Source organism: Ailuropoda melanoleuca, chromosome 3 (genome assembly GCF_002007445.2).
Source record: "Ailuropoda melanoleuca isolate Jingjing chromosome 3, ASM200744v2, whole genome shotgun sequence".
In the NCBI taxonomy this organism is placed as follows: Eukaryota; Metazoa; Chordata; class Mammalia; order Carnivora; family Ursidae; genus Ailuropoda; species Ailuropoda melanoleuca.
The window spans coordinates 53,269,780-53,286,492 of NC_048220.1; the positions used below are offsets into that span (position 1 = coordinate 53,269,780).

Below are 16,713 nucleotides of genomic sequence, written 5' to 3' on the forward strand. Positions count from 1 at the left end.
GTATACAAAACAATAAAGGCCTGTTATCTTATTTTAGAATCAACTAATATCACTTTAAATTAATAAATAAAGTGAAATGTGTTATCCGAAATAAAATTTACAACCACTAGAACTGAAATTTAACAGTTGCCACTAAATACCTCTAAGGGGTCAACCAAGAGGTTATAAGGAAGATTTATATTTTATTTCACTGTGTGCCTGAATTCCTTCTATAATTAAAAAAAAAATTGTTATAGTTAACAGTTACACCCTTACAGATCTTCTATTTTACTAAGATTTTCTTCTTTTCTTCCTTTAAGCCAAGGAATCTTTCTCAAAGGAAATCATATTTATAGCTGTATATGAAAGGCAGACAAAAATGAAGGCTGCTCTATCTGGAAAAGAGGCAAGAACCCGGACAGCTGCAGGGTCTGGAGCACCACTGCCCCCTATGGTTGTTCCTGTGGCAGTGTTACAGCATCCTGAGGACTGAGGTGCACATTTGAAAACTAATGAATTAGTCTATCAACCACATAATCTAGAATAATGCTAAGGTCAGAGTGCAAATAAGTGGCAAAGGTAGAAATTACTTAGCCCAGTTTCAGCGTACCCAGGATAAGGACCAGATTTCATCTCATGTTTGTAATAATTAATGTCCAAAGAATCCACATGTGAAAACACATGGAATACATGCATATAGACCCAACTTTTTAAATTACCTGTCAAAAGAGTAACTATATATGGTAGTACAACATTTACCCTCCTTGATTTGCAAATAGCTCTCAACATGAATTTTACCCAAAGTAAGATGAAATAAAATTCAAGGAACAGAAACACAAATAAACAGACAAACCAAAAACACAGATTTTAAAGTCTCTTACATATTTTTAGGAGAGATGGCAAGGAAAGATGTATTTTAACTCCAATTTCTACACAATAACAAAGCAAAGGATTATTTGTATAGAGATACTGAAAATGATTGATGGTGATAGGAAAGTAAAATTTTAAATCTTATTAAATAGTGACAGTGGTTAGATAAGGCAAAATTACTTTATAACCTTCTAACAGGAAAAAAATGTATCTGAACAGCACTCTGGAAAAGAACTGGCCAAAATCGAACAACTTATTACTAGTAACCAAAATCTCTTGTCAAAGTTATCATTTACATCAAAGGGCCAAGACATTTGCAGCACAGGCATGTTGTTGCTTAATCCAGGAAAAGTGCCTTCAAGAGTTTACTTTGTTCAGTGACAAATAAAATTAACTTTATAAAAAAAAAAAGCAATCATCAATTTAAGTGTCATATAGCATGAGATTTTTATATTTTAATAATTCAAAAACAGATTTCAATTTTAAATAACCATAACACTTTCTTAATACTAAAATTAAGATGGAGTAGGTATTACAAATAGTCTTATGGATAAAGATATACCTTTAAAAATTAAAAATACTTTTTAATGCTAACAATACTAAGTTACTGTAAAAAAGCATCAATGAATATTTCAAACATTTAAGCCGCTTAAACATCTGAAAGCTTAACATGTCATCTAAAATACGTATTATGAACATTCCTCCATTTTATATACATTTTCCTCTCACTTTATTTCTAATTAACAAAAGTGAAATGAACTGAGCTCTCAAATGTACTGAGCAACAAAAGTGTAGGTACGCATAAGTTTGTATACAAACCGTTATAATTGGGGTCTTTCCGGTCTTTTACTTTACAGGCAGTTGATTTTAAAAGTCTATAATACTACTTTTTCCTTTTTAATTGAAATATAAGTTGACACACGTTACATTAGTTTCAGGTATACAACATGGTGATCTGACAACTCTATACATTATGCTGTGCTCACCACAAGTGTAGCTGCCATCACCATGCAGTACTTTTACAGTAGCACTGAATATATTCCCTAAGCAGTTCCTTTCATCTCCATGATTTATTCGTTCCATAACTGGAAGCCTATTATCTCCCACTCCACTTCACACATTTTGCCCATCTTCCCACCCCCCGCCTGCTTTTTAAAAAGACAAAAAAGAAATATCACAAGATTAGAATGAATGTGCTATTCTTGTAATATTTAATTTCTTTTTTTAAATGAGTTTAAAACTTACACTTAAATATTAAATATATACACAAAAAGATCTATATTTCAAACTACGTAATAAAATTTCCTCAACTATCAATTAAGTAAAAATAAGGTATTAAGTATGCCTCTAATGTTAATATGCACTAAGAAAACTTCATTTTCACGTTTATTTAATTACAAATTTTACAAAAATTCTATCAGCGTAAGTGAAAAACAGGAAAACAAACATTTTAAAATATAGAACTAGGAAAAGGTAGTTTAAAAGTTCAGCAATATTTACCTACAAAAGCAAGAAATTCTCTTAGGTATAAATTCACATGTGCTAGAATCACATTACCCACTTGCACAAGTGAGTCATTCGAACAGTTGAGACTTAAAGATAAGAAAGCAACTAATTTCAAAAAAAATCTGTGATTTGGCAATATCACTGCAAACACTGTGCCAGGCAGACTCTGCTCCTAAGAAGGGCCTCTTGCCAAGTAACAAACTAAAAGTTTTAAACTACGTCATTAAGCATATATCAATCAGTGCCAAAATAATGAAAAATCATCCTTGATTTTTGTTTCTTGCTTTCCAAAAGAACATGAAAAAAAAGGAGTCCTCCACAAATATGCAGATCTCTGTATTTTACAACTATACGCATTTTTAAAAGCTCATCCATTTTCTTAGTATACTTTATAAATGGAAATCCGTTCAACACTTACCTCCTTCCAAGGACTGACAAACTGTGTACGAGCATATCGAGTTAGCATGTGGATTATGACAACCTGTCCCCACTCTTCTACATCAACTAGTAAATTACAGAGCTTGCGGTAATTCTTGTGAATCAGATCTATTCTATCCGGGCACACTTCTTCAAAAGCCATCACGACACTGCCAGCTACCAGCTAGAAAAGGAAGAAATAGTAACTCATTAAAAAACATTTTCCCTCCATCAAAGATTCTACTCAGGCATTACAGAGATACATTCAGTGTTATGACAATATTTAAAGTATTCAGTTATTTGATTTAAAAAATGATTGTTCATGTATAAATAACAAATTTTAAGTGTCACTCCCTTAAAGAATCATTGCTATAACATGTCTGAAAAGCTAGTACCTTCCTGAAATATTACAATTAGAAGTGTTAGTGTTAGAAATTCCAACAATTTTTTGTCAAGTTAAATTTTAATAAATTGTTCATGCATAGATTCAACATATTTGTCATACACATTTTTCACTTTTAAAGCTAACCTAAGTTTCAATCAAAAGATTCATTATTTAGTATATAACAACATTCAGAAAAACAATCAAGACAATAACAAAGACCATATCATGTCATTTTAAAATGAGAAAGACAATGAATTTATTTTAAAGTGTGTGAGGAACTCTTAAGTGTTTCTGGTACAAAATACTTTCAACTCTTCAACATTTTAATCCACCTGTTAATTTCTACCAATATTTCATTTACAAAGAAAACACACAGGGTAAAATTTTAGTGTGTTATTATAACCTATGTAACAATGTATATAAGATGGAATAATGTATTACCAACAAAAGTCAGCTCTCTCCAAGACCAATTAATGAACCATAAATGCTGTTTTTGTAATTGTCATACTTGGGCAAAGCGGTGAAATTAAGATATCTTTGGTATAAAGATACAAGCTAAGCAGAATACGTAATACACAAATACTTCTATATGTACCACTGATATATGTGCGGTTAGCCAACAATATAATACTGTTGAAAAAATAAATTAATATCATATTCTTTCTAAACACTAGGGATCTTCATTTTAGTGTCTAAAATTTCCCCAATGACTTAAAATAAGCAATTAAATAGAAATGTAACTTATTGAAATGGTACTTTCTGAAAAATATTAGATACAATAATATTTGTATTTTTAGTGTTTGTCCCTCTACTTGGCTGACATTTAGTTTATTAATATGCAACCAACAATACAATTGAAAGAAAACAGCTCAGAATATAGACTTGCTATTATGCTAAACAAGTTTCTAGTCCTGTGGGGATTTTATGAATTACCAATCAGTATAAACGTGAAGCCGCATTTATTGACTCCAGCCCTGCCCATGTACTGGTGCCTGCTGGTCCCAGCATGAATGCACTTCAATCGAAAAAGCAAAGAATTGATTATTTGTGTGAACTAAATAAAAAATGTATTATACGTATAATTTCCTATTTGCTATTGATATGGAAAGGAAGTTAAGTTTATGTTTTCATCTCCACATTTTGATATCTTCTGCACAAATCACTCTGAAAATTATATTCTAATTGTTTTATATTATAATCATATTTCTAAACAGTTAGATTTAGTATAATTTAAAAATCTCTTAAAACAACTAAAGTTTATGACATCAAACTATAGAATAACTTAGTATTTGTGAAATCTGTCTATCCATAGATATATTTTATATATAGGCCATTCTTACATTAACAGAAGATATACATATCTATTGATAAAGGATACTTAAGTACAAAAATAAATAATACCACTTAGAATAAAACAGTCCATGAAACTGAAATAGCAGTTCAACAAAGTTTCAATTTAAGAAATACTATGTAAAATCAAGTATTTGCCTAAGCCTAGATTTTTTCCAAGTGTTTAATAGAGACACCAATTAAAAGAAAAATCAGCTACCAAATGTTATTAAATTTATTAAACTGAGTGCTATAGGTACAACATAATTCTAAAGTACTAACCGATAACATGAAAAAAAGAAAATACTTAAGTACAAATAAAGTTTAAGGAAACACAAAAATAATTAGAATATAAAATAAAGTACCCTTACAAAATAAAACTGACCATTTTAGGTATTTCATTGTATGGATTTAACGAACTGACCCTAGGTTAACTCCAGAATTGATAATTTTGGTCTATTAAACGTTCAATATTCTATAAAACTTCCAGAATTAAAATAAAATGATCTACTCAGATTTCAAAACCAAAAATATTGGTTTCCCAAAAACAGACAGTTAATTTCCATCTCACTGTGTCAATAGTAGCTTTTTATATAAGGGGAAAAATAAATCACTCCAACAAAACTAGCAATGAGCTCATCAAATTCAAATGCAGTTTTCCATTTATGTATTTTTTATATTAAAGCTATAAACATGGTTCATTTATCTTCCCTTGGTTGCCACGTTTTTCTGTGCTGTTGCTATGAACTTCAGCCATTAGCTGTGCTCCAAGGTAAACTACATGAACCATCAACAAAAGTGACACCCCATCTATGGAGTTCATATTTTCTCCAGATTATCTATGCTAGTTGACAAGCTGGTAATGAAAAAAATCACACTAAGCAAATGGTTCCTCTAATAACAATAAATTTTCTATAAAATTATGAAGGGTACAAAACGTTTCCTTGCATCTATTTTGTCATGAATTCTAATTAACGTTGCAAAAACCTGAGAGTGCTGGGTCATCACAAGAAGTGCATCAAGGTTTGATTGATAATATGGTATAAGTTGGCCAATGCTGCCAAGATTTTCTTCTCTTAAATTAATGGCCATCCAACCTGCCCTAATCATACAAACCAAATGATATTCCCTTTCTTATTTCAATTTTCTTGAGGCATGGAAAATGGGAAAGATCAGTCATTTATCTTCTAATAGCTGGATAATAGATCTATCACAATAAAACATCTGCACAAAATCAGAGATATGGGGGTTTTTTTGCCTACAACAGTGAAGCTTTTACCAACATTAAGTCAAAAACTTATAAAACGGTGTCTTACCCCCATAGTTTAGTTATAACTACCAATATATACATTAAACATCATTTTGTAGCTAAACTAAGGGGAAACTTTGTCATAAAAAATATATAAACAACTGAGTTTTTCAGTAAGCATTGACCTAATCTGTTTTCGTAAGAAACTCTGTTTTCTATTAGAAAGCTAAAGCTATCCAAAGGATTTCTTTAAAATTAACCTGAAAGAAATAGGAAATAAATACCACCTTGTTTTTGAGGTGTTCTAAATAAGACTGTCCACTGCTATGCTTACAGTGCTCAACAAATATGGATTTCTACCTCTTAAAGACAAACCAGAGAAAGCATTATAAATTTAAAAAATAAATTTGTAACTGAACATCAGAAAAGGTGTGTTTAGAATATGCTAAATAGAGAATATAAGAGGTTACCGGTAAATCTAGGAATATACAATGAAGAAATTATATAAAGAAAAGTTGTAACAGCTGAATGGGGATAATGGAACATTAATAAAATATTCCCTTTTAATTTTACTGACTATAGTTGTGGGGTGCCTTTCAAAATCTATAGATAACCTTTAAACAACAGTTACCTAAGTAGCCCTAAAATGCTCTTCCAGTTATCCTACCATAACAATATTTCTTAACCCTACAGGATATATTTTTAGAAAAGGACTATTCTTATGACAAATATTGATCTTACTCTAGTAAAATGGACAAAGCATTCTATTCTAATATGTTTATATTTCCAACTTTCCTTAAAATGAGAATTATAGAACTCACTGTCTTTGAGATCTTAACTGTCAGAAAGTCTTCTCTTTAGGCTAAAAGAAGCAACAGAACATGTATCTCAAAGTCAAAATGCTAAATGAAGAAAAATTTTAAGTACATTAACATCTTTCAAATTTGTATTTATCAGCAGCAATAGCAATGTTAAAATCATGACAGTGATCCCAAAAAGCTCCTGCTGATAACAAATAAATTCCTTTTCAAAATGTGGAAGTAAATGAGACGTGCACAGTTCACTTAACTGGGAAATTTTTACACAAAAATGATTTGGGATTCTTAGTGTTTCATTTTTATTTTATTTTATTTTATTTTATTTTATTTTATTTTATTTTATTTTATTTTATTTATTTATTTGAGAGAGACAGAGCGAGCATGAGCAGGTGGGAGGGGCAGAGGGAGAGGGAGAAACAGACTCCTCGCTGAGCAGGGAGATGACGTGGAGTTCGATCCCAGCACCCTGAGATCATGACCTGAGCCGAAAGTAGACGCTTAACCTACTAAGCCATCCAGGTGCCCTGATTCTTACTGTTTTAAATGTCAATACTGACATTATTAATTTTGGGGAGGAAGGAAATACACCTGTCTTCCTTCAATAAAGAATTACAAAAGACAAAGTAATAATAAAAACAAGATCCATAAATATATGCATAAATGTCAGAATAAACCTTTCTACAACAGATTATAATCATACAAAGGAAAAAAATTATCACAAAATGTTCTTAAAACATAATTAATTTAAATAATGGGTAGGCAAGTTACAATACCTGGGTAAATCTGAATCTCCCAAACCAAACCCAGAAAAATCAAAGATGAAAACCTATGTCCTAAGCATAGCTAAAAAACAGAGAAACTCCAAACTTCAAATTACAGGTAAGTAGAGAGTTATCATTCAAGCTTATATCATAAAACTTCACAAAGACCTATGGCAGTCTGGAAAAAACTGCCCATAACAAAGCCATTAGGAGTTGGTGGAAAGAAAGAGGGCACTAAAATCAATAGGAGAAAGAAAAAGAGTGCTCTAAAGTGTAATACTGCATAAGATTCCTGGGGGGTCCAGCAGACTACGAAGAAGAAATTTCAAGAGGGTAGGAGGTGGAGGAAGTATTCAATGAGACTACCTTGGAAAAGAAAATTTTCAAGAAGATAACAGTTAAAAAATGAGGTAGAGGAAAAGGAGTCCCTTAGAAACTATAAGGTGACAGAGAAAAGAAATAGGAGGAGGAAATTTAGGATACTGAAAGACCAAAAATAAATAAATAAATATAAATAACTTTAGGACACACACCCCTTCCTATGGATGCTCTCCCTCAAAAAAGCCAACAGAAAAGCATACTTTGCTATTCTGACAGAAAGGGTGTTCTTATACAAAGAATTCTGCACGCTACCTCAAACTCAAACCACTAGCCCTGTCCAAATAAATGTAAAGATGTAAGTAATCTACACGTATTGAAAACAGAAAGTGAAAATCAAAACAATTCAACCAAAGAAAAGTACCCACAAAAAAATTAATGATGAAGCAAAAGAAAACTATCCAACACAACACTCCAAATTGAAGTAAGCGCCCTCAAAGAAGCATCTGAGAATCAGAAAAATGAGTATGAATCAGAAATTCATAAAAGACAACAGAAATAAAGACATCAGAAAGAAATGAAACAGAACCTGACTGAAACCAGGAAAGAAACCGAGAGGGGAATAAAATATTCACACGTGATGATTAAGTTGCAAGGTGTCCTTGCAAGAAAACAGCTGAATGAACATTTAGTAAGGGGAAATTAAAGAAAAGCAGAAAAAGAACCAAGTAAACAGAAATGAGGTAAAGAAAGAAGTAAAATGTTTAGAGAGACAGTGGTTGAAATGTAAAGACAGGCAAAGAAGATCCAACCTACATAAAATTGAAGTCCCTAAAGAAATAAAAGTAACAACTGAACAGAATTAATGTTTAAAACCATAATCTTAAAAAAAAAAAACAAAACAACACTTTGCCTAAATAATGTAAGTTCTGAATCTACATTTTTAAAACATTCACTGAATACCAGGAAAAAACTGACCCACATCAAGTAACCCTGAGACACCATTTAAAACTATCACATTTCAAAGACAGAAAATCATCAGGGTCAGTATCTTACTTAACACAGATACATTACAGGCACGTCCTCTAGATTAAAACAAGACAAGTATGCTCACCATCTCCACCACTACTAGTACACAAGTATGTAATCACACAAGAGAAATAAGTTAGTCATAAGAATTGGAAAAGAAGTAAAATCACTCTATTGGCAGGTGATATATTTTCTAGAATAAACAATGGAGAATGAATAACTAAATCAAACAAAAGAACTTGGTAAAGAAGCAATATATAAAATTACCATACAGAAAATCAAGAGCTTCATTATATACCAATATAACAAGTTCATTATAAGGATGAAGCAATTTCAATTTACAGTAACATCAAAGAAGTCAGACTACATACTAATATAACTCTAAACCAATATTTAATTCAATTAGCAATCCCTCTCTCACCACTCCCCACAAAGGTACATGCTAGCAATTTTGAAACACTTGTTCTTCATCTTGGGACTAAATAAGTAAATAAATGTATTGAGGATAATGAGAGCCACATTTTTTAATGTTGGAGAAAGAAGCTGAAAAGGTAGGAGACTAGAAGGAACCCTGTACTATTGTACTGGAATTAGAGGCATCAGTGTAAACTACTGCCACTTAACACAGATAGAAAGACAGAGATACATGTCTTTTGAGTTAAAAAAAAAAACATATAAACATGTAACACTTCAGGAAAAAGGAGTCCCTCATAAGTGACAGACCATCAAAGCTCCCCTAAGATCTACCTGCAAACACTGAATATGACATACACCATTTGGGAAGCCAAGTGTTAAAAATGATAGTAAACAGCTAATTTACTATCACCAAAAAAAACCCAGTAATTACTAATTACTATGACTAAAAAAAAGGTACTAAACATCGAATTACTATAACCTAATTACTATCACCAAATTAATTCCACAATCATTTGACAAATATTAAATACCTACTAGGAACAAGTACTCAATGTTTTCTACTGTACTTTGGAAATAAATGGTCAGAAATTAATAACCAACTGTTGCAAATTTACAAAGAAATTATCCTTTACATTCCTTTTTCAGTCATTTATTTCTTATTTGGAATTATGTATTAACCCCCTTTTATGGTGTCAGGTGCTATGATCAGGGTTATATATACAACAGCCCTTTCACAACAAATAAAACTTTATAGGTTAAAAATTACAGGGGCGCCTGGGTGGCACAGCGGTTAAGCGTCTGCCTTCAGCTCTGGCCGTGATCCCGGCGTTGTGAGATCGAGCCCCACATCAGGCTCCTCCCTCCGCTAGGAGCCTGCTTCTTCCTCTCCCACTCCCCCTGCTTGTGTTCCCTCTCTCGCTGGCTGTCTCTATCTCTGTCGAATAAATAAATAAAATCTTTAAAAAAAAATAAAATAAAAATTACAAGGTATACAAATTTGGAAACTGCAACTTATGAAGGCTTCATATATAGCTACCAAGGGGTAGAAGTTCAGACAGAAACCCAATTCTGTCTTATTACAAAGATTGTAATTTTCACCTGTGACTATCCTTTTAGGAAGAGCACACATTATAAATGGAGATTTCATTCCTGGGCCATGCAACAAATTTCTTTTAGTCTATAATGTAACAGAAATCGTGGTAAACTACGTTAAAATAAAGGATCTGTTTCTTATAGATCTTACTATATTCTCCACAGTCCTTGGCAAATGTCCTGCATGTCAAAAAAACTAAATGTTTTTGTATTATTACTAAAATCAAGTTAATCATAATACCAATAATACTGATGCCACATCTGGGTCCCAGAAGCAGATAAAAAGTATACCATATAGAAGACAAAAAGAAATCAAATTTCTTTTCTGCCTTAATTTATTTATAAATAAATAAATTTATTTATTTACTTACCTCCTACATTACATCAAGCACTATAGAAGAAATACAATGACGATTTCTGCTACATTATAGAATAAGTTTGCTGAATGGCTTAGGAATGAAATCCCCAACCATAATTTCATGTATAATATAACATTTTCAAAGTACAGAGTGGGGGAAAAAGTACTTAGTGAAAAACTCATTAAAGGAAGTAAACTGTTCAAAAGAACGTTTTCACTTAATGTAAATAGAAAGCAGTAAAGGAGGAAAGAGGGACATAAAAGACGTGAGACAGAAAAGTAAAGAGCAGCTATAAATCCAACTATTCAATAACATTAAATGTAAATGGATTAAACAATCTAATCAAAAGGAACATATTGTCACAGTGGATTAAAAAACAATATCCAATTATATGCTGTCTACAGGAGATACACATTAGATTCAAAACTACCAACAGGCTGAGAGTAAAAGCAAAGAGATATATCATGTAAAGAGCAACCATAAGAAAGCAAAATAGCTATACTTCTATCAGACAAAATAGGCAGATCCCATGGGTCATCACTATTCCTAGATCTCATTATCATGATACAAAAAGAATGGGAGTGGGAAAGGGAGGGGGAGGAGATTAAGTACATTCACAAAAGATGACTCATATTAGCCAGTAAGATCACTCTTACCAACAATAAAACAGTCCTACAAATAAAAAAATGTTTTAGAATATTTTTTAAAAAAACACATTTATAATACTCCTCTAATTTTTTAATATTGCTTTAATACTTACTAATACTTTATTTTAAAACAACTACTTGTTCCCAGGTGATTCAGCCTTTAAAAATTCTAATAAATCATTGCTTGAAATAAAAACTTTTGCATGCAAAGCAGTCAAAAATTTAGCCAGAGATTAAAGAAAGGATTTTTCCCCCAATTTGTTCTTCTGATTCCAGATGAAGAAACACGTAACAAGCTAAAATTCTAAATACAACATTTTCTCTTTATAAACATATTTTTATTTTTCAAGGATTTTAATGAACTCCATTAATATTTATACCACTTCAAAATCAATAAAAATAATTACACCACATATACAATGGCAAAATGACACTATGTAAATAAAACACAATTTTACTTTGACATAAAAAGGTTATCACTTACTGTGCTTTTATCCTTTAGAAGTTTTTCAATTACTTCAATTAACATTTCCTTCTGCTCTGGATCAAGGCTAAAACATAAAAAGAAAAGAACATACATTAAATGTTTTCCCTTTAACTCAAATTTTAAATGAAGCTAATCATTTCAAGAATATTAAAAAAAATTTTTCAGGGGGGAGGGAGAGCAAGAATTATGTAAAGATGGAAACAAAACAAATCTGAAATAAAATGGGATGTTTTTTCTCCCAAATGTGTCCTATCTTTCTTTTTAAAGTTGCTCATATTAATTACACCCAGACACTAATACCATTAAGAAAGCATCCAAATATCAACTTCACTTCTAAAAAATAGTTGGAAAATCTTAAAAAAGTAATTATAAGTAGATAAATAACGAATTCTTTTTTTAACTAAGGGAAAAAAGTAACAGAACAACGATTTTTGATTAGGGATACATAATGGTCAAAAACAACTAGCGAATTCCCAAATAAGAATCTTCTATCATTTCAGTTCAGTAATAGAGACATGCATTACCAAACCTGCCATCTAAAACCCAAAAAATATGAGCAAAGGCTTACATATATACAGAAGTAAGAAATGCATCCTATTAGCGACTCTAAGCACTAAAATACTCATAACAATATAATTTCTTCCTAACATGGAACTCAACTGTTGTCCATTTACTGTGAAGCTGAAGAATAATTATACAAAGACAAATAAGACAGTCTAGTAAAGAAAGCCCTAAACATAATCATTCCATATAACAGAAATATGTATAAGGGATAACAGGAATAAAATGAGCACCAATGGAGGATGAAGGACTATGGAGGGTTTCTTACAAGAAGTGACATCTCCGATGAATCTTAACAATTTGGCTTTAACTGAAAAAAGGAGAAAATTCTCTAGGTCAAGACTAAACACATGGTAATAATTTAAAAACATTTTATGTAGAGTACTAACAGGCAGTACTGAGCTATTAGACGATAAATTCCAGGCAAGGAGAATAAGGGTTGGGGTTGGAGAGGTAAAATGGGGTCCAGTGATGGACTTCTATCTGTCACAGTGAGCTTGGATCCTATTCTGAAGTATATAAGCAAAAAGAGAGAGTGATAAGCGTGATATAACTTTGTCTGACAGTTAACCTAAGAAAATGAATTTTTACTTTTTACACACTTATATAAGTTTATTGCTAACTATTATAATTATCTGAACACTTTTTTTTAAAGATTTTATTTATTTGACAGAGACAGAGACAGCCAGCGAGAGAGGGAACACAAGCAGGGGGAATGGGAGAGGAAGAAGCAGGCTCATAGCAGAGGAGCCTGATGTGGGGCTCGATCCCATAACACCGGGATCACGCCCTGAGCTGAAGGCAGATGCTCAACCGCTGTGCCACCCAGGCGCCCCTGAACAAACGTTTTAATTCTTTCAAATTCTAGGTCCAGTCTCCCTTCTTCAAGCAGTCTTTCCTAAATAATCCCACTTCATTACAAATCTTTACATTTTGAAGCCCTACATGATAATCTCCGAGCCATAGCCTATCAAAGTCATGGTTAGTATGCCTTTCTATATACATATATATCATATGCTAATACCTTATTCAATTATAGATTGCCTTTATTTGTCATTGGTTTGATTTTTTTTCCCCTCAAATATGTGGTAATACATCCTCTACCATTTTCACACATCTTACACATATAACCCAACACCAAAACACAAAATGATCTTGACAAAAGCTCGTGGAATCAATGGTAACAGAAAATAATACCAAATTATTATAGATAATAACTCTTTCATTTAGGCAATATGTTTTCCACAAGGATTAAGGCACTGTATGATATTTTAATAAATATCACATAAATATAGTATCATGCTGCATTTCAAAATCAGCATTTTAAAATTCGATAAAATCGCTCTATAAAAGAATCAGACAAGGAAGGGAACATCAGGGCCAAAGATGAAAGAAAGGAGGGGCGCCTGGGTGGCACAGCAGTTGGGCGTCTGCCTTCGGCTCAGGGCGCGATCCCGGCGTTATGGGATCGAGCCCCACATCAGGCTCCTCCCTCCGCTAGGAGCCTGCTTCTTCCTCTTCCACTCCCCCTGCTTGTGTTCCCTCTCTCACTGGCTGTCTCTATCTCTATCGAATAAATAAATAAAATCTTTAAAAAAATAAAAAGATGAAAGAAAGGAGAACAAAGTGCATTGATAGGTATTTACCCCAAAGATACAAATGTAGTGATCCAAAGGGACACCTGCACCCCAATGTTCATAGCAGCAATGTCCACAACATCCAAACCTTGGAAAGAGCCCAGATGTCCATCGATAGATGAATGGATAAAGAAGATGTTGTGTGTATATATATATATATATATATATATATATATAAAATGGAATACTACTCAGCCATCAAAAAATGAAATATTGACATTTCTAACAATATGGATGGAACCAGAGGGTATCATGCTAAGTGAAATAAGTCAATCAGAGAAAGAGAATTATCATTTGATTTTACTCATATGTGGAACTTAAGAAACAAAACAGAGGATCATAGGGGATGAGAAGGAAAAATTAAACAAAATGAAACCAGAGAGGGAGACAAACCATAAGAGACTCTTAATCACAGGAAATAAACTGAGGGTTGCTGGAAGGGAGGGGGTGGAAAATGGGGTAACTGGGTGATGGACATTAAGGTCACATTATGTAATGATGAGCACTGGGTATTATGTAAGACTGACGAATCACTGACCTCTACATCTGAAAATAATAATACACTATATGTTAAATAATTGAATTGAGGGGCGCCCGGGTAGCGCGGTCATTAAGCGTCTGCCTTCGGCTCAGGGCGTGATCCCAGAGTTCTGGGATCGAGCCCCACATGAGGCTTCTCCGCTGGGAGCCTGCTTCTTCCTCTCCCACTCCCCCTGCTTGTGTTCCCTCTCTCGCTGGCTGTCTCTCTCTGTCAAATAAATAAATAAAATCTTTAAAAAAAAAAAATAAAATAAATAATTCAATTGAAATAAAAAATAGAAATAAAAAATCTTTAAGAAATTTAAAAAAAGAACAAAGTGAATCAAGAGGATAATACACTTAAGACTCTACCCTACAATAAACAGAAAAAAAATCTTAATTTTCTAACAATATACATGTGTATGTACATGAGAGAGATACTATATAAATGAGAATTCAAATTCCATTCATTTTTAAGTTATAAAATTTAAGTTATAAAAGTGATCTGTAAAATTATCACAGGCCCTAATAGGCTCACAAGTAAAAACCAGCATAGGGTCTCTATAACCAAAATAAAGTTAAAGATGTCTAAAGAATGTTTGTCGGGGGCGTCTGGGTGGTGCAGTCGTTAAGCGTCTGCCTTCGGCTCAGGGAATGATCCCAGCGTTCTGGAATTGAGCCCCACATCAGGCTCCTCCTCTGGAAGCCTGCTTCTTCCTCTCCCACTCCCCCTGCTTTTGTTCCCCCTCTAGCTGGCTGTTTCTGTCAAATAAGTAAATAAAATCTTTAAAAAAATAAAAAAATAAAGAGTGTTTGTGGGGAGAAAAACTGTCACTGGGTTTACTTAGTGTAAGTACAGACTAACTGTAAGAGCTAATCAGAGAAGCCTCCATGGAGTGTAATGTTCCACATTACCATTAGAGATCGTTGGCAATATTAACAAAGCACCTACCTGTACAATTTCTGTATTGCATGGGCTGCATTCTTCCTAACATATGGTGACAAATCAGCAGAAGCCTCCTTAATAGCAAGCATCATAATAGGTACAATAATTGGTACTCTAATACTTGACAGAACTCTCAAAGCACTTGCACGGATTAGTTGATTTGGGTCCTGAAAAAGTGCAAAAATATTCATCAAAATTTCAAGTTTAACATTTCAATGACATCTTTATGACACAGCTAATTGGTGCTCACAGGGTACAATATCACAATAGGAAAAAAGCTACTTAATTTAAGGCATTAGTATATGGAAATGGGTTAAGGAAAAAGAGTTAAATAAATGTTTACTTCTCTGAATAATGTTTAAACAAGAAAAGTAATGGTTTTAATTCTAGTTGATCATTCATTACTAAACTTTGTTAGGTTTTCAGAGTTTTACAATGATAAAATGCTACAAGCTATAAATTTTATCTTTAAAAAGTAATGTCCCCTCATTACACACTTTGAACAACTAGTTGGTATAATGATGAAGAGTTCTTTGATGCATGATAATGATTAAATAGAACATAAAGGAACCTACAGAAAATGAAACACACTGGGAAAGGTCTAGTTGGTCATATATATTATTTTCTAAGGACACTGACTAGGCAATGTGAGAGGCCTTTGAACTCTTTCAAAACATTACTGTGCTATTTAGATTATTGCTCCAGTTCTTTAAATCACACACCTTCAACTTCGCACAAACCTTGTAGCTATTTGCTGGCTCAGTCTATTATTTACCTTTAGAGCTCGCTGGAAAGTGCTTATGGACAAGAGTGCCAGATCCTGCTGTTCTTCGGCATACCGGACCAGGTAAACATATACTAACTTCTTGATCTGTTAAAAAAAAAAAAAAATCATTTAATCCTAGCCAAAATTAAAAATTCAACGTTTTATATACCAAATCCATTCTCAATTTTCCTTAAGTAAATAACTGAATAGCTTATATTATAACGTTAATATATTGTAGGATAATGAATGGCAACAAAAAAACGCTTGTAAAATAAGCATTTTAATAATCTAATCTGTAACAATAACATCCTATCAAGGTGTTTTGTAACAACACTCTAACAGGTCTTAAGGGTTCTTGCTTCAAGCTTACACAATCCTTGTTTGCTGAGATTTTAAGTCTGTAGATGAAATAACCTACTTTCTTTGAGAACTGCAGACCACCAGCCTTAAGGAGTAAAGGACCAGTCTTCCCCAGAGAAGTCCTGACCTCATTGGAACACAGCTGCTGCTGTTCAGGGTCATGTCAACATATGACTATTTGCCTGGGCACCACCTCCTCCTGCAGATAGCCCCCACTCCGAGCCCCCAATGTCTCACATCTTCCTCTTTAAAACTTTCTGG

General features: G+C 32.8%; 1 protein-coding gene across 4 annotated transcripts in view; it reads right to left on the reverse strand.

Moving 5' to 3' along the window:
* The window catches only part of AP3B1 (adaptor related protein complex 3 subunit beta 1), a 263,254-nt gene that overhangs the window by 184,154 nt on the left and 62,387 nt on the right, over positions 1-16,713 (reverse strand). For all 4 annotated transcript variants that reach the window (XM_034656409.1, XM_002920289.4, XM_034656410.1 and 1 more), the window contains exons 4-7: positions 16,102-16,197; positions 15,333-15,493; positions 11,661-11,727; positions 2,774-2,956 (exon numbers count right to left, since the gene is read on the reverse strand). In XM_034656409.1, the coding sequence (XP_034512300.1) occupies positions 2,774-2,956; positions 11,661-11,727; positions 15,333-15,493; positions 16,102-16,197 (507 nt within the window). The remainder of the gene's footprint in view (positions 1-2,773; positions 2,957-11,660; positions 11,728-15,332; positions 15,494-16,101; positions 16,198-16,713) is intronic.